General features: G+C 36.4%; 1 protein-coding gene across 2 annotated transcripts in view; it reads right to left on the bottom strand.

Moving 5' to 3' along the window:
• Nucleotides 1-24410, bottom strand: part of NVL (nuclear VCP like) — a 44617-nt gene that overhangs the window by 17013 nt on the left and 3194 nt on the right. For both annotated transcript variants that reach the window (XM_074579029.1, XM_074579030.1), the window contains 15 exons: nucleotides 24301-24397; nucleotides 23373-23427; nucleotides 22617-22883; nucleotides 20990-21116; nucleotides 20623-20699; nucleotides 20215-20349; nucleotides 18472-18573; nucleotides 16405-16522; nucleotides 15798-15942; nucleotides 12730-13000; nucleotides 10189-10407; nucleotides 9440-9544; nucleotides 8579-8641; nucleotides 7083-7202; nucleotides 5143-5242 (listed from right to left, as the gene is read on the bottom strand). In XM_074579029.1, the coding sequence (XP_074435130.1) occupies nucleotides 5143-5242; nucleotides 7083-7202; nucleotides 8579-8641; nucleotides 9440-9544; nucleotides 10189-10407; nucleotides 12730-13000; nucleotides 15798-15942; nucleotides 16405-16522; nucleotides 18472-18573; nucleotides 20215-20349; nucleotides 20623-20699; nucleotides 20990-21116; nucleotides 22617-22883; nucleotides 23373-23427; nucleotides 24301-24397 (2001 nt within the window). The remainder of the gene's footprint in view (nucleotides 1-5142; nucleotides 5243-7082; nucleotides 7203-8578; nucleotides 8642-9439; nucleotides 9545-10188; nucleotides 10408-12729; nucleotides 13001-15797; nucleotides 15943-16404; nucleotides 16523-18471; nucleotides 18574-20214; nucleotides 20350-20622; nucleotides 20700-20989; nucleotides 21117-22616; nucleotides 22884-23372; nucleotides 23428-24300; nucleotides 24398-24410) is intronic.

The raw sequence follows: 24410 nt of genomic DNA, 5'->3' as shown, positions 1-24410 counted from the left end.
ATATGACAGTCATGGCCAGAGGCACCTATGCAGGCAAAAATCAGCTACTGTAGATGTGACAAGAATCTCTTAAGAAAAAAAATACTTGAAAATACTTGATGTATTAATTTAATATCCAGACTAGATGAAACAAGGGTTAAACAGAATGCCTGCCATGGCAGGCCCAAACAAAAACATCCTTCTTACACGTGAGTGCTGTATAATACTTGGTCTTGCTTTTGGCACAAGTGCACTTTCCTGTTTTTGTGTCTCGGTGTACAGAAGTCTTGCCACATTATTAAAATGAGATGACAAAGTTCACTCAACAGATCAATTACAAACATCAAAACAAATCTCAATAAGGATTGCATTACAACACTGTGCACTTGTAACTTCCCCATTCCAAAGTTCCAAAAACTCTTTAAACATATGGAAAATGCTGTTTCCATTTTGCATGCTGAGAACATGGCACTTGCCATGCTCTTTGTCCAACAATACAAAGTTAGCGATACAGTCTAAAGATGCAGTCATCCATTTGTACTTAAATTATTAAATTGCCCGCATTCAAAGAGTTACCACAACTCATACTAACTCAATAAGCTGCAGTAATGGTAGTTTACAACAAGACCATACGAAAGTTTAAAACACGGATCTACGCTCCCCATCTCCCAATGAGTCAATTCACTTCACTCTGCTGGTTCAGACCTGGGCCTAAAGTTCTTGAAAATTCAAGTCATGTAACACAGAAGATCAGTATTTACTCATTGGTCAAACTCACTCATTGGATGCACTTCATATCTGTTTAAAGAATTGAATAATGTCCCCCTTTCAGGAATTTCAAAGCATTCCATCCTGATAAATCATAATGTTCTCTCCCTATCTATTATCTTGAAACTTATCTAAACAAAAGAGAGTCAACTAATTTTAGATACATTTAACATTTTAATGAAATCAAGGTAGTCATCATAGATACCTCTTTCAAAGCCTATTATTATCTCTCAAGTTTGAAAGTGAAACATGGAAACGTGGTAACACACACACCACTTCTTTTCCAAGCAGCTGTCTCACAGAGAGAATATACTTCTATTAAGAGAAATCTAATTAATAATTTCCTGTCTTGGTTTTCTGATGTAATCAATGGTGTTGACTACATTTTTAGAAGACAGCAGTACCGTTTTCCAGATAATTTGGCAAAATCACATAAGATGACATTTAGAGTACATCCGTTCCTTGCTTTGTTTTTAAAGGTTAAAACAGGCACTAGCCTCTAGAGAATCATGTAGTATTTCAGTTTGCTACACTGCTCTCCAAACTATTGCAAAATTTTAGGAGCCCTAAAAGGTTTTCTGAGACTCCAGATGAACACTGCAGTTAACAACTTTGCTCCTACGCAACAAGCGAACTCCACTAAAGTTTCTGTGAAAGATACGTAACATTCAAGGGCTGGTGAAATGCAGAAATACAATTTGTGTGAATTAGAACTATCATGAAAGAAACTGTTTGATGCCTTAACGTATTAGCTGCTTTTCTTAGATCTTATCTTGCCTTTAATTCAGCAACATGTATAAACAGGTATAAACATAACAAACAAAATACCCAAACCAAAACTGTAACTATTGTCAGAGACTGAAGATTATTTTTTTATGGTGTTTCAAAACATGTGGTTCAGGTGAATAGCTCTAGAAAATTAATATAAACTTGCTAAAGAGAAAGAGAACTCAGAAAAACAGAACAGGGGAATTTTGCAAAACTTAATTTTAAAAAGCTAGAGAAAAAGACCATAAATGAAAGCAAAGATATCATCACAATTTATGTCAAGCTTAAATCACTATCAGTTTGCAGTGTTTCACTGATTTCTGGTCTGCTTCCTCAGGTTACATACAGTTCCTTGGATCCCACCATAAATGCTGCTGATGCCTTGGTCAGCATTTCTCTAAAGAGTTTATAAATGTTCAAAGCCTGGGGAAGTAAGAAAAGAGCAGAAAGTAGCAATATCCAATACTGAAACTCACACTGGTAACTAGAAAATTGTGGGAAATTATAGACCTTAGTTAACAGTAGTGCTTGATGGTTTTTAAGTATTTAGCCTTGGATTTTGGGAAAGAAGTAGACTGAAAACAAATACAATTATTCTGATCCATAAAGTTTCTAACAGGACATGACATTTCTGCCTCTTTTTTTTTTTCCCCTCTCTCTCTTTTTAATGACATTGAGTGCTTTAAAAGTTTAATCCTCTTCAGACAAAGTTTGAAATTACTTCTGCATTTAGGTGGAAAGAAACTGAGCTGGGAATACTGGATCCCTGCTAATTTAGCACTAGTCAAGAAAGACCTACAGAGGACTTTCAAAGTCATTGAGTAAGCACAAAAAAACCTTAAAATACCCTCCTTTTAAGGACAGATCAAAGGCTTACTTCAGCACTGACAGAGTAAGAATTACCACTTGCATATTGTACGTGATAAACAAAAGAACCAATCTATTGTGCCTGCCCTTTTGGCAAAAAGGAAATTAGAGTGTTCCAAGTGCTTAAAGGCTATTACAAAAAAAGAATTTGGTAGTTTTTGGCAATGGGGTATATAAACCACCACCATTTCACAATAAAACCTTGTCACGAGTGCTAAGACCTCACTGGAACAACTGTGCCAGGAATATACCTTGATGGCGAAACTGGTTAAGCTACTGCCACCCTACTGCTAGTACTATTATTCTTATTAATAATAATAATATATTTATGACAGAAGACTTTTGTTTTGGCACAATATATAGAAAATATAGAAACTCCTATCCAGCTGAGGAGAGGAGTGACAGAGTGGCTTTGGTGGGCACCTGGCATCCAGCCAGGGTGAACCCATCACTTCCATTTACAAAATTTGCAGACATATTTATACCCTTCAATTTGAAGATGGTAGTTGTTATCCCTGCCTTTGCCTTTTCTTTACGTTTGGCATTTTTACCTCAAATTCACTTTTTTCATCAATGCCACTGGCTGGTAATACACCGCTGAGTTCATGCCTAACAAATTTCACAGCTTCCTTCAAATATTAGTTCAACCCTCATTACTTAGGAAAGTTTTGTAATTTAAACTATTCTGGTATAATAAAACAGTACATCTAGCACTGCAGCTGAACAAGACAACAGTGACTTTTTAAAACAAACAAAAAAAAATAATCCCCAAACACAGAGGTACTTTATACCAACATAATGGTAAAACTGCCTCCAGTATGAGGCTTATAAAGGGATGGATTAAGAATTGCACAGATGACTACTTCACACTGCATAAAAATGAGACCCATAAGCAAGTACTAAATCAGTGTAAACCTAAACCCAGCAAAGCTGGGAATTAGGAGAAACCTGCCACGCACAAGTATTCATATCTTGAAATTAACATCTGAGCAACATTTACTCTAAACCGGCCCTTGTAAAGCTATGAAACTATTCCCAGTCAGCTGCCTCTGGGAAAGGAGTCATTAGCTCAGAACAGGGCCATGTACACACACTGGCCCAAAAAATACTCGCCCCATGTATACCTGTGGTACACCTGAGGTGGCACTGCAAGAAGTCAAGACGGATATTTCCTCAACTTCCAAAGTGTTGGAATTCACACCCCAAGCTACCAGTCAGAGATAATGACAGAGTATACTGTCATCAGCAATTAGATATGAAGCCCTTGAGAAACACTGACCAATAAGGCTGCTTGATATAAATACTTGCACTAGCATAATTACTTTAGTGAGAGATCTCTTTCCTAAGGCAAGTTGATGACACCAGTACTAACACCCTTGGTACATCCAACTGTATCTATATATAGATGTGCTACATTGTATAACCTTATTCTCTTTTCTACATTGGATTAGATAGGTCATAATCATTAAGCTCATGCCAAGAAACCTTACCACTTTAAATCAATGAATTTCTACAAGTAGATTTAGATTTAAGCATCTACTGCTCATACTTCACCATGTCGAAGGTTTGATAGTCTGTCATAGTGCAAAAAATTCAAGAAAGAGGAAAATTTTCCTCAAATTTTTTGAATTTTTTAACCATTGTAAACCAAAACCACTTCATGGTTGCCTATTTTAGGTGATTCCAGACGAAATTTTCATTGATCTATAGGACACAAGCAATCTGTCAAGTATTTTAACTTTCTTATCTTCCAATTTATATTGAAAGTAGCTATGCTACTGTTTTTCCCTGTTAAGCCACTTGTCATCAGAATTCTACATCTTACTTAATACAGGCATGTATGAAACAACTAACTTGTCTTGTCATTACCAGTAACTTGCCAAATACATGCGATATTCAGAAAAAAGTTCATAACCCAGAAAGTGCAACATCTTCATGCATATATTTTTTTTCTCTACCAACAGCAAATTCCTTTACTTCTAACTCTCAGCACCTAGATGGAGTTCAAATTCAGGAAAAGGCAAGTTTCTTGCTGTCTGTAAAACACAAGACTTCTCCACAATACAAAAAAAGAGGCAAAAAGTTGGTTATAAAACACATGATGTTTGTAAAGTAGATGTCAGTGCTTAGCTTATTAACTGAGAAGATGCTGCAGGAATTGCAAAAGCTACTAAAAATTGAAGAGCCGGTGAGGGAGCAGAGACAGCTGTCACTGTCAAAGCTTGGCAGAACATGAGGGAACAGCAGAGTAAGTTCAGGCTGAGGGAGTGAGTTCGGAACATGAAGCCCAGGAAGCAAAAGATAAGCAAATGGAAAAATGATTTAACATGAGATAGGTGCCTCAAGGAAAAAAGAATTAAAAATAGCGGTAAACTATAAGGTTGCTTTGAACAGAAAAATCAATGGAAGCAACAAAAAAAAAAAAAATAAAAAAAATTATGTTTTAGTTCCCTTTTGTTCTTTTATGTTCCAAGGAGATAATCCAAAGTCCAATTACGTCAAAGGCCTTTCAAAGCATTTTACAGCAATGGTATCAGGTGCTAATTAAGACACATTTTAAAGAGGTTGCTTCATCTCACACTGTCACAAGAATATGGAATAGATTAATTGATCACAAAAGGTTTGGATTTGAGGAGACACTGTAATTTTAAGTACAAAACAAGGTTAGTTATACAATTCAAATATGTAAGAACACATGATTTAATTAGAAGAGAACCAAGGACAACTGATTTCTCTTGTTTATGATTTTTGGGTCCTTACCTGGCCTGTTTGTGGCAGCCATAATGAAAACCTGCTGACGATTCTCCAGACCATCCATCTCCGTAAGTAACTGGTTAACTACTCGGACACTGGCTCCTGACTTTAAAAGGAGAAATTTGTCAACAAAATTGAGGAAACAGTGGGAATGAGAATATTTCAAAGTAAAAGAAACAAAAGTTCTACTAGCTCCCTGCCCTCACATGCTATTCAAATAAAAAGTTTCTTTTTCACACTTTCAATGTAGTTGCATTCTGGATTTCTACTATCGTGTTCTTAGCATTTTTCCTCTGCAAATTCATGCTACCTATACACCTGCCACACATTTTAACATGTGGCAAACCTTTTACTTCACATTAAAAATGAAGCAGTCACTTGAAGTACATATAGATGTTTATACTAATCGTTCTCACATCTACCTCAACAATAAAACCCCAAACTTCTCAATATTCTGGTTTTGGGGAGGAAAAAGAAAAACACAAAACCAATACACTCCAAATATTTAAACCTCTGAAAGTTAACACCATAGTAGTGACTTCCCATAACCAAACTCAATAGCTTAATCTGAATTTCTTTCTAGAGCTGGGGAGACAGAGAGAGAAAGCACAGGGAGCTGGAGAACAAGTTCAATTATGCAGTAAAACTGCTTGACGATTCTGAAGAATGTTGTTCTAAGTGTAACTGTGTTCTTTTAAACATACAAAAATATTATAATTATCCATAGGTGGATTTATGTGTGGTGAAACTGCACATAGGTCTCAAGAAGCCAATGGAAACATCAAGCACCCCTGAGTTTCAATTATGAATCCCAAGGATTGTCATCAGTATCACAGCCTAAGTACTAAAGTCACCGGTCTCCTGCACAGACACTACCTCTACATGGTTGAAGGAGGCTGCGAAGAGCAGGGATGCGCTTCTAGGCACCAAGTTGCTGCCTGCTGTTGCCTCCACAGAAGTGAAATATAGTGAGGGCAAAGCACACTTGTTCCCCCTCCTTAGCTACCATCTATGCCTACTGTGCTGCCTAGTACTGGACACCTTCTTTTATGGCTCTTTGGGTACCACCACTTCATGACATTCAAGAAGCCAAGTCTGAATTTTTCAGCTTGGCTATCTTTCATGGGAGATGGCATGCAAATTCAGAAGAAAAGGTACCATTCAGAAACAGCTGATCAAACTTCCTCTCTCCTGTGAACTGGAACTACAACAGTCCTTCTGCTAAAGTCATTGATGGCAATATCTGAACAGTACTGTATGCAACTTGTCTGTTGAAAAAAGAGCATCTTTTCTTTCAGCCATCGACATACATATACCCGTACAGTACCATAAAAAAAGATGCACTTCCTTTGCATAAAAGACAGAGCAGCTTTCCTTTCAACACACTGACAGTTTGCACTAACACCACCGCCCCCAGTGTAGAAGTTAATCCTAGGTGTAGGTAGCTCCTACTCCAAAACAACAATGACCAAAAAAAAAAAAAAAAAAATCAAGACAGAGAAAACTTCACAAGTGGAATAGCTTTGAAATCTAACGCGTTCCACTTATGCTCCTGCCTCAAATATTTTCATGACACAGTTCATGTTGTTCAACTAAATACATACTTCGTGCAAGCATTACAGCTGCATACAGCTGTCAGGATTTGGTCATAAATTAAACATGATATTAAACTGCACTCCATCTTTTCCTATGGCTCTACACAGCCATTGGTGGAAATACACACATTCTGAAGATATTTTTTTCTATATATGCATACTAAAAAAAGTATTAAGCTTTATAGAATTTCACAAACAAGTTTTTCCTCAAATATGAGAAAACCTATTGGATTGTTTTTCTTGTGAGACACTGAATGTAGTACCCTTCCAGGTATTTCTGTTGCTAGGACATTGCCACAAAAGCTGCAACTGAGATAATCTATTTACAGAGATATTTTAAGACAGACTCACTTCATGGTCAGACCTCCGAGGGCACAAAGCATCAACTTCATCAAAAAATATAACACACGGGGCTGAATTCCTGGCACGCTGGAATACCTGACGTACAGCACGTTCACTTTCACCAACATACTAAAACAAATGACAACTCACGGTGAAACAATGTTAAGACACGAAGATTTTGCTTGAAAAATAAAGAATCACATCTTCCAACACTATTTGATGTGCTTTGCAAGGGAGAAGTGCAACCTGATAACCAGTTTTCTTCTGACAACAGTCTGTTTCTCTATTTCCTGACTGACCAAGATTTACATGGGAACTAGTTGTCACTAGCTCACTTTGGACAGTTTACACTTTAACAGAAGTCCTACTTTCTGGAGAATAAATCTAACTTGCCATCCTTGTGCTGATGAGCATTAACAAATACAAATTTCATTAAGGACCCTGTTGTTCTTCAGCTGTTCGTAAACAAACCCAGTGAGCAATATGAACACAATAAACACATGAAGTTCATATAGTGTTGCCTGAAGACAGCAGGGTTAGTGGTAGGGAACCAAAAAGTAAGCCAGGATTTCACTTTGAATGGCAAATTGCAGGCGTGGGGGTTGCCAATTTGTAAATTCAAACACGTCATTTTTTCCAAACAAACATGTTTTGATACAATTTATGTCTTAACATAGTCTCTGAATCACAGCCAGACATTCTCTCCTTACTCTAGAAGGAAGCAGGGCTCCTCATTAACTTAAGAGTTTATTTCCTGCCTGTATCAGTACTTGAAGTACACATAAAAAAAAACGTTTGGGCAAAGATTCCACTTTATTGATAAACGGGTAACTGCCATGGTCTTCCGAGATGTGGGCTGCAGCTGTCTTGCCCAGCTCAACACATTCTCTTAACTCTAACATGTTATATGTTAGAGGTCCCTATGTTATATGGGACTGAAGTTGTATCGCAACACTTCTAAGTCCAGTGCTTCAAAAACTCAGACTAAAACACTTTTATCCGTTAACACTTTAAAATCTTTTTAAAAAAAAAATCACTTTGATCAACTGAAAAACCACATGGCTTTCCAAGATTTCAAACGTCCATTAAGAAGCTAAAATGACTGGCAGAACATATTTCCAAACTTGAAAGTTGAAAAGTTTATTTTGCTTAGTGAAAGCTGCCGATTTGCAGTTACTGATCACCATGTTCTCTCACTGTAGATTGGAATCTTTGTTCTTCTTCCTAATCTACATAAAAGCAATGATGTATGTAGTTGGTCATTTAGAAATCCTACTTCAGTCAAGAAGGCCCCATCTGCTAGGTAATTTAAACCAAGGTATATACTTGAACTACCCAGATAGCTTTTTCCATTTCACGTGAACAACTCCACTGCTAAAAACTTTAAGCAGAGTTTAAATGAGGCAACTTCAACTGCACCAGTATCAGTTGTGTAATTATCAGGAATTTTGCTTGCCCCATGCTATAGACAAGGATTCCATAAATAACAAAAAGTTAGTGCATACCATATTTAGTAGTTCAGGACCTTTCACAGATATGAAGTTCAGTCCAGACTCATTTGCCACAGCCTATCAAAAAGGAAAATACAGATGTATATATAAAACATATATTTTTCATGTTTTCTTTTGTTCTGTCCATGGAGTAATAAACAAACTTAAGGGCAGGAGCACAGTTATCAACTGTTTGTAAAATATAGAAAACAGAACAAAGTATAATTATATGCAATTAAGAGTGGGAGGGGGGTGGGGAATTTAGCCAGGTGTTCTCTGTGTTTAATGAGACAGTGTTCCAGATTCACACCCCACTTCCCTCTCCCATATTAGCTGAAGAATTCTTAATAATTAGTTGGAGTTAAAGAGATACTCAACTACATAAGAGCACTTGAAGACAAAGACGAGTGACAACCTGGACATTTGCATGATTATCTGCATTTACATGGGGAGGCCATAAGAACTGAAATGCTCGAGAAGGAAAACAGAAGTATTTGCAGTAAGGTAAATATAATAAATAAAAATACATAAATATAATAGTGTAGACTACTTCCAAATATATAATTTATTTACAGTGAAATATTCCATAGAAGTTGTTATCTAACAGAGTTTCTCCCCATCTTTGCTACTTTGTTCTTAACCAACTTCATTCCTTCAAGCTTTGCAGTAACTCCCTCTCAATTCAAGGAAAATTGTAACTTCATGACAAGAAAAATCAAGTAATTTTAGCACAGAGGCCCAAATTTAATTTTCTGATGAGAAGTGGTGCAAAACATCAACTTCTGGCAGTATCATACAGACTCAGTCATTCCTACAAAAACACCCACTTCAAAAAGGTTTTCCAGTATTTTTAAACATGTTTACAAAATGCATTACCTTAGCTAACAGTGTTTTGCCGCACCCAGGAGGCCCTGCAAGCAGGACACCAGCTGGAGTAGTCAGGCCCAGAGCTTTAAACTGCTCTGGGTTTCGCACAGGTGCCTATAAAAGAAATTGTCATAGTTATCTGTGACAAAAAGCTAACATTAAACTTTTCATTTCAGTTACAGTTGGATGAAAAATCATTCATAAGCAAGTACTTTATTCCAATTCTTTATAGGCTTAAAGAATAAATAGTCGATAAATAGTCGATCAGCATCTTATTAGCTCGCACTGATAAGTACCCCAAAATGGGAGAAGTATCATTATTCAGAGGCAAAGATTTTATTTACCTAAGTTCTCATCTTAAGGTGTTAGTGTTAAGTATTCCTCTGACTTCCTTCTGCTAACCTTCCAGCTAAGTAGTCTCCAGTTCTTCGTGTGGCAGTTGCATAACTAAGGTTATCGGTACAAAACTTTTAGAATACTTAAGATTCAGCAAGAATGAACATATTGTATTCATGCTTTCAGTTTTCAGTAAGTGAAATGTTAAATACATGCACCAGACTTGTAAGACATTTGAAAGCAAATTACAGAAGTCTGACTATTTTAAATTAAGATGTTGCAAAATTTCTGGTTTGTAGAACATTAGAACTCATGGGCAGCACATTATACCTTAAATAAATATTAAAAACCAAACAAGCATAGTTTTATTTCCTGCATAGGGGGAAGTGCAAAAAATCTTTGAAAGTAAGGTTAAGACATACCAATATTGCCATAGTCAGCTCCTCCCGAACATCCTCCAGGGCTCCGATATCTGCCCATGTCACATCAGGAATTGTGACAAAGCCTTCTCTCTTGGCAGAGGGTTGCACTGATGACAGTGCAACAATAAAATCATTCATCTCAATGCACAGCTTCTGCAGCTGTTCCTCAGGCAAAGGGTCTTGCTTCTTCAGCAAATCCAGAAGTCTGTGCAATTCATCCTTAGGGTACACAGAAACAGAGAAAAAGATTAGGCACTGGATTAGATTTTAAGAACCCTTTTTTTAAAGGGCTTTTTCAAAGCAATACTTTCTTCAACTGTAATATTAATTACTATAAAATAAATTATTATGTACAATACACACAAAATATGCAAAATAACATTAAACATTAACATTAATGATAAAAATGTTCCAGGAAAGCACTATGTACATTTAACACTTGTGAAAGTCTGATGGACTACAACCTTGATTTAGATACTACAGAAACAGAGCTAGCACATGTATTTTTGTCTTCAAATTCTCCCTACTGCTTCTCCCACAATGACTAGGAGAAAGTTCTTTCCATGATGAAGTTTCTAAAATATCTATTCATTATATGTATTATTTTAATAAGAAATTGCTCTCAAGAGAAAGTGAACAACTCTGCTGAACAGCACAATTTCAACAATTTGCAGAATATTCAGTTACTCTTAACACATTCTTAGATTATACACTTTTATTTAACATAATTTGATTTCAAGTCGTAACTCATTTCCTCAGGCTGATTCGAACTGGGTTTGTAACCAGGCCCTGATAAATTTTGGGCAAACGGAATACAGATATAAGGTAATGCTTTTCAACACTGTCCCATCTTGCAGACCACAGCACCCCAGGCACATACGTTCCAATTTCCCCAATCAGTTCCTTATTGGGGAAACTATTTGAGAAAATACTTGATCAAAAGACTTTATACCTTCACAACATAAATACATCCCAATTCTAATACGGAAAGGCTGTATCAAAGCCAATTGACACTGCACCATAAGTAAAATTATACCAGGATTTTCATTATAAGACAGAGGGAGAAAAAAAGATGATTTGTAAAAACTCTGTTAAGTTTCCACATTTTTCCGACAGCAGTATATGGGAAAAGTATCGCCTCCTATTTGTTGCAACTAAGATAGCTCTACAACTGACCACAAAGAAACAGAAGTGGTTTTGGTGCCTGATATTCCTTTTAAGCCCTCCCTCCTCTTCTTAACAGAGCCGTTTACAGAAACTCTGAAATAGCCGAGACCACTGGGTTTGTTTACTTGAATTGTGTGAATGACTTTTAAAGGTTTTGTATGTTTATTTTTCCATTATAAACATAATATAATGGTTTTAATGACAATAGCCTGTATTAGACTATGTCAACCTCCTGCCAGCTATCAAAACACGGCTCTGTTAGCATTAGACTTCCTCATCCTCAATAACCCCTTTGATCATGGTGATGTTGATAAAAGCTGCAACTACCTGCCCCTCCCCGCTTTCTTTTGGCTACATCAGGCCCCAGGAAACACTGGGAGGTATGCAGTATGATTATGTTACTCTTATACAAAGGCTTATTACAGCTTTTTACACTGTTTTTTTATTAATTACAGTAAGAGTTTTCTTTGACAGTCCTTCTAAAACCAGAATCTGAGTACAATGTGGATTTAAAACCACTTCGTTTTACTTCTCCAGACAGATCTTTAGAAAGCCTACACATAATGAAAACACACACACACACTCAAAATTTTGAGAAGCAGGACCAAGAATTTCTATATGAAGATGTTCTGCTTCACTGACCACAGCACATTACTTGGACCACAGAATAATTCTGGCACTGGAAATGCTATTTTCTGCAGCAGAATTCCATCTGTATTGCACATTAGCAGATACCTTCTCTGCAGCTTAAGTCGCATTGCTAACCAACCTTTTCTACTGGATAGTAGAAAACACTCTTCCTCAAATTTGCTATAGGCACTAGACACCACGTGCAATTTGCCCCAGGTAATCACATAGCTAGATGTAAAACGTAGACTGCATAAATACTGCTAGACTTTGGCTAACTGTAACTACACCAGGTCAGGGAAGAGCCCCAGGCATCACAATAGATATTTCACTAAGGGCACAGCAAACAGCTTGGTAAAAACTCAGTGGAAGTCTGGTAGTTTTATGATTCTCTTGCAGTCAATACACTTTTGAAAAGAGATATAGCCACTATTTTAACATCTGGTCTGCTAGAAAACAAAACAATACAACACAAACAACAATGACGAAAAATCCAAGGAAAATAAGACACCTCATGTAAAATATTAATACTATTTTTAGAAGATGCGGGTTTGGGAGACACTTATTCAGACCTATTATATGGGTCATTAGAAGTTAAGCTTCTGGCTTAGGAGGTGATATTTCTAAATCTAAATTTATTATTAAGTTGGCCACAGATGTTTAAAGATTTATGAGCAATGACTTTCACAACTATAAAATGGCTCAATTCTTAAGATATTAGAGGCACATGCTTCAAGGAACAAATACCTTAGGAGGAAGTTCTGGTTGCTTGGTATCCTCCTCCACCAGGACGTCTGTTCCTATTCCCATGCTTTCTTCAGCTGTGTTTCCTCCAGCGTGTATATGTTTGCTTTTCTGCTCCTCAGATTTTATCAGGATCCTGTTCACTGTGCACATAGCTGCCTCACGACAAAGTGCCATCAGATCAGCACCGACATAACCCGGAGTGAGCCGTGCTAAATGATGAAATTCAAAGGACTCTGGGAGTTTAAGTTTTCGACACAAAGTCCGAAGAATTCTAATCAAATAGGGAGAAAAAAGAACAATAAAATAAAGATGAAGCTGTGGTTTTTTTATTTTCATATGAAAACAAACAGCACTGATTTAAGGTCTCTTTCAGTCCACGTGAACTGAAGTAGTACTGTGGGAACAGTTTTCACTCAACTAGGGAGTAACCAAGACTGAAACCCACAAAACTATGCTATATATTTCCTTTCAGTTCTTAAACAAAACCCAAGAACATCAACCGAGCAATGTCAATCAGTGGGTAAAAGCTAGTTTTGCTGAATCTAAATATTATAGATGCTTTAAACCTTAGTTTGTGATTTTAAATTGACAGAGTAGATCTCAGACTGTATCAGAGATGCACACAAGTTATCCATTGGGATATTTCATCCTGTATTCCTAACCACCTTAGTTTGTATTGTCTGTTCCATCCCACTTTTATTTATTTATTGAAGAACATCCACAACAAACTACTCTGCAAGAAGGAAACAAAATCAGAATGTGTGAGGAGCGCTGTCTTTTAATTTTCAGTATCTTTCCCCTACCATTGTCAGTCACATACAACTGCAGATATTTCCTACGTCCCCAGTAAAGTTTTCAGCTTATGTGTACACCTCATGTGTTACCTCATCCTCACTTGAAAGCTAAAGTTACACCTGCCTATGCTGTTCCACCACTGATACAAAACAGCTCTCTGAAGCTGATAGTGAAGTGCTTATGCCTTACACTTTATATTTTTATAGTGGGAGTTTTTTCACTCTGTATCAAGGCTGAAGCTTTAAAATACCCCTTCAAGGTCCACCAAGACTTCCTGCTGTTCCTGTAGGCCAAGGACAACTGAAAACTACATGAATAGTCAAAAAAAAAAGACAAAAGCCAATGCCACCACACAAATACTGGTGATGAAGAACTCTGAGGTATCAAATCAACTTGTTTAAACAAGAAAAACATCACCTTATTGGGAAAATATTTTAAAAAGACAGCACAAACCAAAGATGATGATCATTAACATACTTCCTAGTTCCAATGAAAACTAGTTTATTTCCAAATCAAGTAATGTACCTACAGAAAAGTTATGAAATGAGTTATTAAACTATTCAAAATTCTGAAATAATAAGTTTCATCTGTTTACCTCCCCCACTAGCAAGTTCCATCATCTCTCATTTAAATCTTTATAAGTGGTATTAGCTTGGTTCTCAAGAATTTTTCAACCTGTCTGACAACAGCTGTATCTAATCAAGTGACTCAAAGTGTAAAAAGTTAAGAACTGTAAATGGCTTATTCTGAATCTGTGTCCTATATATATTATTTTCCTTCATATACTTCATACACGCACAAGAAAACACTACAAGTATAGCAAGATCTCTAGGTACACCTCCTCATCCCACTCCATCCCCCTAAGGGTGTAGAACCACAGCTAAGCAGTTCAAATCATGCCTTCAGCAAGACTGATTCATTATGTGGTAAATCAGCATGCTATAAGGACTTCTGTTTCTATGTGACCCTTTTATTTCAAAAAAAAAAAAAAAAAAAAAAAAAAAAAAAAAAAAGAACAAACGTCCCCAGCAAAAACCACTCCAAACCCAAAACAAAACAGAAGAGCATGGTGGAGGGGATAATTTAAAAAAGAAAATAAAATCAACAGTTCCTGTAAGCCTACACCTCCAGGAACAAAAATACAAACAATTGTACAAAACAATATGAACAAATGTGACTACGCTCTAACTTATGGGCAATCCCCGCACACTGTGATGGCTTTCCCATTCACAAGTCCTATCCTTTGAAACAGTGCTATTCTGTGAACATCATATTTTTAATGTGAGCCTAAGAAATATCATAGAATCAGAACTCTCATCAGTCATCTCTAGTTCTACCTCTCATCACTTGCATGTTTTCCCACAACCAAGAGGAAAATAATTACTACAGGGTTGTAGATCTGGAGAAAGGAAAAAAAAAAAAAAAAAAAAAAAAAAAAAAGTGGAGGCATGGCCAAGAGTGGGGTGTGGGGGGAAAAGGGTGGAATAACAGACAGTAGTGCTAACAACACAAAGTGAGCAATGCTGTAAGCAGAACAGTTAGCTTTTTCAATCTAGAAATACAATTAGTTGAGCTAGAAGGAACTTATCCTTTAACCTTTCTTTCCTTCCCGTAACAAGATAAGCCACATCTGTTTTTGCGCTTCCCTTCCTGTGTTTTCTGCTGTTGTTGAAGTGAGTAGCAGTTCCTTTTTATTTAAAAAAGCAAAAAAATATATATTTTTTTAAATCTAGTCTGACAGTCACAGATCTTTGGAGTAAAAAGAGCAATTTATACAAAACAGGATGACTGCAGCTCAGCTTGATGCCTGGACCGGTGCATTTCCACAAGGAATAGAATTGAAGAATCTAGGCCTGTTGCTTAAGGTATGTGCTTGAGAGGACTAACAAATGAGCTATACTTATGTTCCTAATTTAATAGCTACATAGGGAGCACCAAAACCAGCATGTTATCTTCCTGAAAACAGAAAAGATATATTTAATTCCATCATCTATACTGTTAAGGCACTTGAAAACCCATTAACATAATGCTAAAAGCAGATTTGCACACAAGAAAGGAAACCACCCCAAATGTAGCCACAGCTACCAAGACAAGAAGCAGATGCACACTTAATGTCTTTTGCACTTTTCAGTGTGAGCTGATCCATGGGTGTGTACAGGCACAAATAGGACTAAACATAATAAAGTACTTTTCCTTAACTTGTATGTTAACTTACACATTATTTTCTTATTTATTAATTAATCAAAAAGAAGATTAAACTTTATAACACATACTTTTCTCTTGCTGCTTCATCTGGGATCCCTAAACAAATTTCTCGATCAAATCTTCCAGCTCGCCTCAGTGCAGGGTCCAGTGAATCAGGTCTGTTAGTTGCTCCAATAACTAGGACTTGAGTAGTGGCAGCCACATTATTCAAGTCTAAAGGAAGGAAGGAAGGTACTTAGTACTCATACTCACCGTCTCAACTTTGCTCTGCTATCGGTGTGACTCTGTTTCTGCAGCACACAATAATACTCAGAACAGCAGAGATAAACTAACCAAGTCATACTGAACTGCTGTTCATCCTACCCAGAATTTGCATTTTGCACAATCAAGCAACAATAAGCATTTCAATTGACATTTGACACATTTTCCCGTTACATCTGTTTATACAACAGACAGGCTTATATAATGCTGTACAGACCACTGTGAAAATAATGTAGTAACATCCCCTCAAATTTATTAGAATCTTCCCACCATCCTCAGATAAACTGTGCCAAAATATGAAAAATTATTACCACTATCTCCACAAAAGTAACCACAAGTCATTACTGAACTAGAGCAGACAGTGAGGCTGATAATTACAAAGTTTAGCTTAGTACAGCTGTTTCTGAAACCGACCATCCATACAAGTTAGGAACTGAGCAACAATTCTCCGCTCCATGTCCTTTGAAGCAACTTCTCTTTTTGGGGTGATCGCATCAATTTCATCAATGAAAAGGACACACGGTGCACTGGACTAGGAAGAAGAAATAGTAATAATTACAAAACTACACTGACATAGCGCATTATGAAAGAGAAAGATTTTTTTTTTCAGATTTTCTGTTCTATAATTATTACTCTAAGTCTGCTGCACAATAAATCTGTCCCAGAACAATTCTATTGTTCTTACTATCTGGAGAGCCACCGGACTATGAAACTGTGCTGAGCTGAGGCTATGAAATAATTAAGGCATGAGATTCAAAATGCCTCTCTATATAGGCATGAGATTCAAAATGTGTCTATATACTGTTTAAAATTTAAATGTACCTCTCTGTTGCTTTATGTTTTCCACAAATATTCCATTGTGACTGCTTACTTGCTTAAGTCCAGAAAAGAAAATCAGACAAGAAAGGTCTGATTTGTTTTGTTTGTTTGTTTTGTTAGTTGACATTAGAGCTGTGGAATTTCAAGGGCTAGTATTACTGACACACATAATGAAACAAAAAGAGCAGTAGGTGGTCACGAAAAATGATCTGCCAATGTCAAGATTACTACAGAGCCTGACCACGTTCAAAGAGGAAAAACGTGCAATGAGAAACTCCTAGAAGTGTTCTAAAATTCCATATACTTCATGCTCATAAAAAGCCAACACTAATGTAGAACAACTACTACGGTAACTAATAGAATAGTGTTTAACTGAAAAAACATTATTTATATTCTCAAAAAGCACTACTAGTGAAAAAGAATACTAAAGGAAAATACTAGAATCACCTTAAAAATACGGGAATCATATAAAAAAGTATTTTAAAACCCATGCGTTCTGTGTTATCAGGTAGCAACTGCGCCATCTAGTTGTCATTCACTTTTCCGCTATCTGATAAAGGGAAAAAATGCAACCAAGTTACAGAGATTCCACAGTACACGCACAGTATAGAGTGGAACTATGTCTTCTTTCCCTACACAAAAATTGGGACAAAAACTAAGTGGAAAAGCTACTTAATTGAATGTGAGGGACTATAAGAAAGGCAACAAATTTTATTTTTAAACCTATTTTATGCAATGCATTTAATTTCTTCAAAAATAACTTTTATAGCAACCTCCCCTCAAACACTATACATACAAAAGATACATAATTTCTAAAAACCCTGTGCCATCACTTATTTAATTTTATTCTAAACTACATCTTAAAAAGGCTTTCTAAAAATATAAGTTAATATGAACTGGAAACATAATAATCTAACAGCTACACAATAAATCTTTTTGCCCTGTTTAGTATTCTTTTTTACGGGAACATACTCTAAACACCTTGTTTAGAGTATGTTGTGGGGGAAGAGCATAAAAATGGAATAAAGTTGGAAAACCAGAACATTCTCAGAGGTCAGGAACAGAAAACTGCGCTCAGGAAATAAAGCATTAGTCACATACTAAACCCATAAAACTGTATTTTTTAAAATTAAAATTATCTCAACCTGTCTGGTTCTCTCTGCTTCTTACTAAATCTGTAAGTCACACCAAAGCAAGACTTCAACTTGACTCCTGCTCTTATGATATTTGTCCCAGATTTCTTATCTTACACCTAAACCCCCGAAGTCTTAAATCTCTCAAATTCCCTGCTATATAAAAACAACAACAACAAAAAAACTTGTAACAAAAAAGCACAGTAGACTGCTCTTACGTCACTTTGGTTTTTATATATCAAGCCAAGCAGCTCCAATAGGTAAATAATTTATGTTGCTCCCTTTACATTGATATGATGAATTATCTTTTGTCAAGATTTCAGAATAGTAATCTTTGTGCTCTATGACAGCATGACACTTAGTACAATGGAATTCTGGTCACAGAAGAGGAGACACTATGACGTGTGTGCAGCAATATAAAGATTCACTCACTAATATTCACTCAAATTCAAACCGCAGCAACAAAGTATGAATCTTTACAAAGAAAAGGACAAATAATTCACAGTGTTATTTCCAATGGGCATCTCACCACAGCCTGCTCAAACAATTCTCTCAGTTTCTGCTCAGATTCCCCTGACACTCCAGACACCATCTCCGTTGCAGCCACTTTCAGCATCGGGAGCTCAAGCTCCTGAAGGAGACAAGGAACATTGTATGATACATCCAGAGGTTAGAAATGCTGGCTTTCCTAGAGGACAAATATTTTCCAATATGACATCTTTTTACACCCAAAAAGATTACATAACCAACACTAGATCTTACAGAGCTCTTAAAAAACATGAGTAGCACCCTCTGATTTAAAATGGGTCTGAGCCATTTGGCCAAGCGAACAGCAATGGATACAAAAAACAGGTTTCCCCAACTCAGTTAGAAAATGACTGCACTGTGAAATAGCTCTGCACCTTGGTCCCCTGCCCAATCCTTCACAACGCATATATTACAGTTTGTCCTTGAGCTCCCTTCTTGAGAAAATTGTCTATTTTCATCTGTAACAAAACATTACTTAGTAGTGTGGAAGAGATCCCCACCAGGTTTGGTTCCCCTAATCATGCTCCAGAAATATCTGAGCAGGATTGTACGTTAAGATACCTGTAAAACTCACAGTCAAGGTTTTGTGCCATTACAAATATATAAATAAAATTGTAACCTTAATAGACTGTAGCACAGTAGTGCTACAGGTAGTTGCAGCCTATTTCAAGCTCTTTGAACTACATATTAAAAAAAAAAAAAATCCTAATTTATACAAATCGCAGCCACCACAGGCACTACCTGGCGCTTGGAGGACACAATTTGCCTTGAATAACTATTGACAATATCTTATTTAAGAAAATGATTTAAGAAGTAGTCTTAGATTTATCTCATCTCTGAAAATTTTTCACTCGTGTCATGTTTCTTCCCCTAAATTTAGTAACCTTGCAGGATACAAAGAGCCAGTGAAGTATTAAATATCACAGATTCATTCAACAGGTACCTTTTTATAGTAAGGCATTAAAAAGAAAAAACCCAAATCTTTTGAATAAAAACATTTGACAAACAGTGTCAGAAGGGTATAACCAACCTTTAAGAAATAAACATCAGTATTTTATTTCAAAGATAAAAGCTGTACTACAAAAGTTCATAACTTACGCATATCTAAATTTAAGGCTACAATGTGACATTTAAGGAACTGTATTTAAGACAAAGAAATGTCCATGGTTATCACTGAATAGCCCTAAATAGACCCTAGATTTATATGCAAGACAGACCCAGAGCAGCACAGCAGCCCCACCATACACCAAGCTACCAATAACATCATATGCAGTGAAATCATTAGCTTGACATAGGCAAGCTAACATCCAGTTTTGGAATTCAGAAATCGCTGTTTAATGGATGCCACCCAATAGAATGAATGTAATCCCTCATAAAAGATGGTAAGGTTGAGTCCAGACTTAAAACAAAACACGCTGGTAAATTTAACTAAAAGTATCTTCCATTTATAGCCTCCGCAATACCCATGCCTATATTGCTGTCCCGGGAATGCCTCAAAACAATTAAGTCAAACATAAAGCCTGTCACTACGTCCCCTCTCCATATGAGGTTCTATTAAGTACAGATTCAGATGGAATTTAAACATAGGAAGTGAAAATAAATATATTTTAGACTAAGACAGGACAGAGAGAAAAGAGATAAAAAAAGAGAAAAACCATGTAGTCTATCGTAAAGGAGTATTATTTCATTTCTCTCTAAATATGATTCAGAAACAGAAGAAATTGTAGATGTAAAGCTATCTCACCCCAGCAATTGCCTGCGCAAGCAGTGTCTTTCCACATCCTGGTGGTCCATGTAAAAGAAAACCACGAGGTGGAACCACACCTAAGTGGTTATAGACTTCAGGATGACGGACATGAATGAGCATTTTGCAAATTTCCTGTTAAGGACAAGAGAGACCTCCATTTAAATTGAGGAAATTAGTATTATAGATTGCTAATATTATAAACAGGCCAAAATAAAAGTTATCTTTATTAATATAATTTCAGTCACTGCTTTCAGAAAGGTGAGTCAAAGAAAAAACACACCCAAAACTTTGCTGCTGTTGATATAAGCAGCTGTTCTCAGTGCCATGCATTCTGCTGCATTTCTGGTTCGTCATTTTCATTTTATTCAGAGCATTCTGTGTCTCACAATTAAAATTTTAACTAACCTTTAAAGTTTCATCATTGCCTCCTACATCCTCAAACTTCACTGAGGGGTGGTAAAGCTCTGGTCCCTTACTTCTAACTGTAAAGGAAGAGAAGTCACACAAATTTAGACATGGCATCATAGTAGTTGCTAACAGTGAACAAGAAAGAACTCAGCCTAAACATTTAGCTAAGTACACGGAGTAGTATTATTTTTTGGTAGTACACAGGAATGAAATCTTGTTTAGTACCAACATTGAGGCTAAATTTCTCAACAAAACACCCAAGGTCACTTCTCTGTGCCTTAGTGTAAAAACACTCTGGTAATGGGATTCCACAGAAAAATACCATCTCTCTGTTTGGAGCAGCATGCCAAAAATAACTTCTCACCTTTCTCTTTAAGTAAGATGGCATTAATTTCTTCATCTACATCTGGCATTTCTTCTTTTTTTCTTTTTGTTCTCTTACCCTTTGATTTCTTTCTTTCACTCTCCAAGGCAGAAAATTCTGTTGATTTCTAGGGCATAAAACCAGAATTATATACAAAACCTTCCAAGTCAGTGAATTTCTGCAAATACTTAAAAGAACAAAATGTATAAGGGTTTATGATGCTGAACTTACACATATTATATGAATAAAGACAAGCAAGGCAGGAATTTAATACCTTTTTGTAGAAAATCCTTTTTTTCCCCATAGTTTTTTACCTTTTTTAAAGGGTTAATTGCACCAGTCACTTTTTTGCTAAGAGTATGTACTTATAAGCAAAAAACCCCAAACAAACACCACAAAAAAAAACCCCAAATCACTAACCAAAATCAGACACCAGTTATTTGCATATCGTAGAGCAATCCACTTTGGGAATGAATAAAACTATATCAATGTATTTACTCATTGTAAAAAACAATTTTATTTACTAGTAAGTCACAAGTGGTTGTACGAAAATATTATTTAGTGCTGACACAAGTTAATGTGTGTAAGAAAAGGACTAATGCAGGAGAAAAACAAAAAGTTCAATGAAAGTTGGGTTTTTTGTGGTTTTTTTTTTTTTTTTTTTTTTTTTAGAATACAGTATTGCAAACATTTTACAATTTGAATATCTCCCTTTTATTCAATTTCTCTACACAAGAAGATGCAGTACTACTAGGATAAAGGGATGATTTCTCAAATCTGCCTATTTAGCAAGCATTTTGTGTAATCAGAAAGGTAGATGTAAATGTAGTTCTTCCTTCACATAAAAAAGAGCATCCTGCCAAAATGCCTGGTCAGCCAAACAACATAAATGTTATCTACCTTAAAAAAACGTAAAGTTTTCAATAGCTAAACAGGGTTGTTTTTTTCTAAATAAGAAAAAAAAAAGGGAATCATAAAGTGGGCAATATGTTTGGATAGTAGGACCTATTTTTAACTATTTTACAAATCAATGCAATTTCCTTTCAACTTCCCAAACTCGTCCATCCAAAAAAACTTCAGCTTTCCCCAGGCTAACTAAGACTTAACTACTGTCTAAGGGAGATTACATGCTATGACTACAGCAAGCCACGTGCTTCCTGACTAGTTAGGCTGATCACTGGCAAATGGAATAAATACCAGCTAAATTCCTCTTATCTTTCTCTCAGTCTCCCCAGTACTGATCACTACATTTTCCTCAGAAAATATGGAGGAAATTCACATTTTTTTTACTTTTTACCTCCCCCGCAAACATGCTTGAAATGGGCCAGAAGGTTCAAAATCACTTTTGACACAGCAGAAAAATGGGCTAAGCTCTTTCTTCTTCAGAAACCAAGCTAAAAACAAGTACTCCGCTGGCCTTAAGCCAATCTTTCCCTTTTATTTAACATGTTCATTATCTTTAAACACAGAATGCATTTTTGTAATACGAAGAATATATTTTAAAAATCCAGAAAGACAAACAGTCTTTTTGGTCTTAGTATCACCCTTCAAAAGCTTGTCATATCACACAGGGAATTATATTCATACTCGCTACTTAAAATCGCATTGAGTTTGTAAAACACAATACCTCAGAAATCAGTTTCTTTGCATCTCCTTCTCCGTCCTCAGAAAGGTCAATGAAAAAGTCTTTTCCACATGGAGTTTTATCAATGAACCAGCCACCTTCGGAGATGCGTGTTTCAACTCGTGTTCCTGGCGAGCGGGTGCTGGTTTGAGGAGCTGTTCGCACAGGATGAGGGGTTTCCATTAGTTCATTTTTTGGCGTCGTTGGAACAGAATCGGGATTTCCTTTCTTGTATAAGCTCAGCAGGGAACTGTTCATGTGATTTGTAGACTGCAGATTCGTGTATTTTAAAAGAAAACATACAAGTTATAATTTGGATTGTTTATATTAAGAGACCAATGAAAACTTTCATAAACCTCAGTTAGCATCCTCGCTGGGGAAAGTAGTCCTGCACCTTCCAACCTACTCCTCTGCAAATCGAAGGACTGCATACAAAACTGCACCTTCTGGTTGAAGAGACAACAGCCTTTGTGAGTAACAGTCACACGTGTCAGTTCTTTCAATCATTTCATTCATTTGATATCCAAGTCTTTTGGGTTCCCAGTGTGCTTTCCTCAAAAGTGATTCCCCAGCACAGGTTTTTCCTTTTTCTTCAGAAAATAGCCTCCTTTTAGCCCTATAGATTGTCAGTTTTAATTGCCAACTCTGGCTATACCTCATCTTAATCTCCACTTCTAAACTCTCCAAGTGTGTTGCAATTTCACAACATAGAACCAAGTGTTATGCAAATACAAACTATCATAATAAAATACAACTTACTAGATCTTCTGGATAATCATCATCATCAGAGACATCTGTGGCACTTCCTGCAGTCCTTTACATGGAAGGAAGACAAAAACTATTAATGTATCAGAGCAGAACTGCACGCGAGACACCCACAAAACAGAACAAATGCCATTTCTACAACATGATTCCCCACAATCATGATATGTAGAGACTGGAGAAAAACTCCTGACTAGCATGTTCTAAATTTACTATGAGGAAGTGTTAAAAAATGCATCCTTTCCAAGCCTGTGATGAATTGGATCAACTTGGTTAACCTGGCTGAAAGACAGTTCTAAAACAAAAAGTGATGTCACATAAATCAGATTCAGTTCTCCAAGAGATCACACAATCACCAATGCTGGCACAAGGGAAGTAGTAACTAATCACTGCTGAACTAGACTAGTCCTTCTGATTACAATGTCTTAATTTCCCATGAGACCCTCAATATCTGTCACAGGTTAGAGAAACCAGAATGGTCCATGAGATTATACCCAGGGTTAAGAGTTAGGAAATCTGAATTCCAACCTCATAACCAGTGGTGATTTACTCTGAATAACCTGTCTTGTAGTCTTATCGCTCAGATTTAGCTAGTATCTCTCACACCCAAGAAAGATTAAGAACAAAAGGACTGGGGCCTTACGTGGAAAACTATCAAGGAAGCCCCAAGGATAACGACTAATTCAGGGCTGTATGTTCCCCATAACAGAGAAATCACGATTGGCTCTAGTATCTTGTCTTCAGTGAAAAAAGCGCTTCCATTAACTACAGGTACCTTCTGATGAAGACAAGCCTATAGGAAATCAAGGATCTATCAGTAACCTTTATACTACCAAAATTTAATAACATAAAGACAGAAAGCTTTAAAGAAATGATAACACTAATGGCATAATGAAAGTAATCTAATGGTAAAAATTCTTCTTACTCATTTTTCTCATGTTGTCTTGCTCTTTTTGCCACATGTTCAGCTTCTAAAACTGCCAAATCTTCACGTTCTTTTTCATTACTGATTATTCCAAACACTGAAAGAAAAAG

This window comes from Larus michahellis, chromosome 3 (assembly GCF_964199755.1).
Source record: "Larus michahellis chromosome 3, bLarMic1.1, whole genome shotgun sequence".
Classification (NCBI taxonomy): domain Eukaryota; kingdom Metazoa; phylum Chordata; class Aves; order Charadriiformes; family Laridae; genus Larus; species Larus michahellis.
This window is presented reverse-complemented; position numbering and strand designations above follow the sequence as displayed.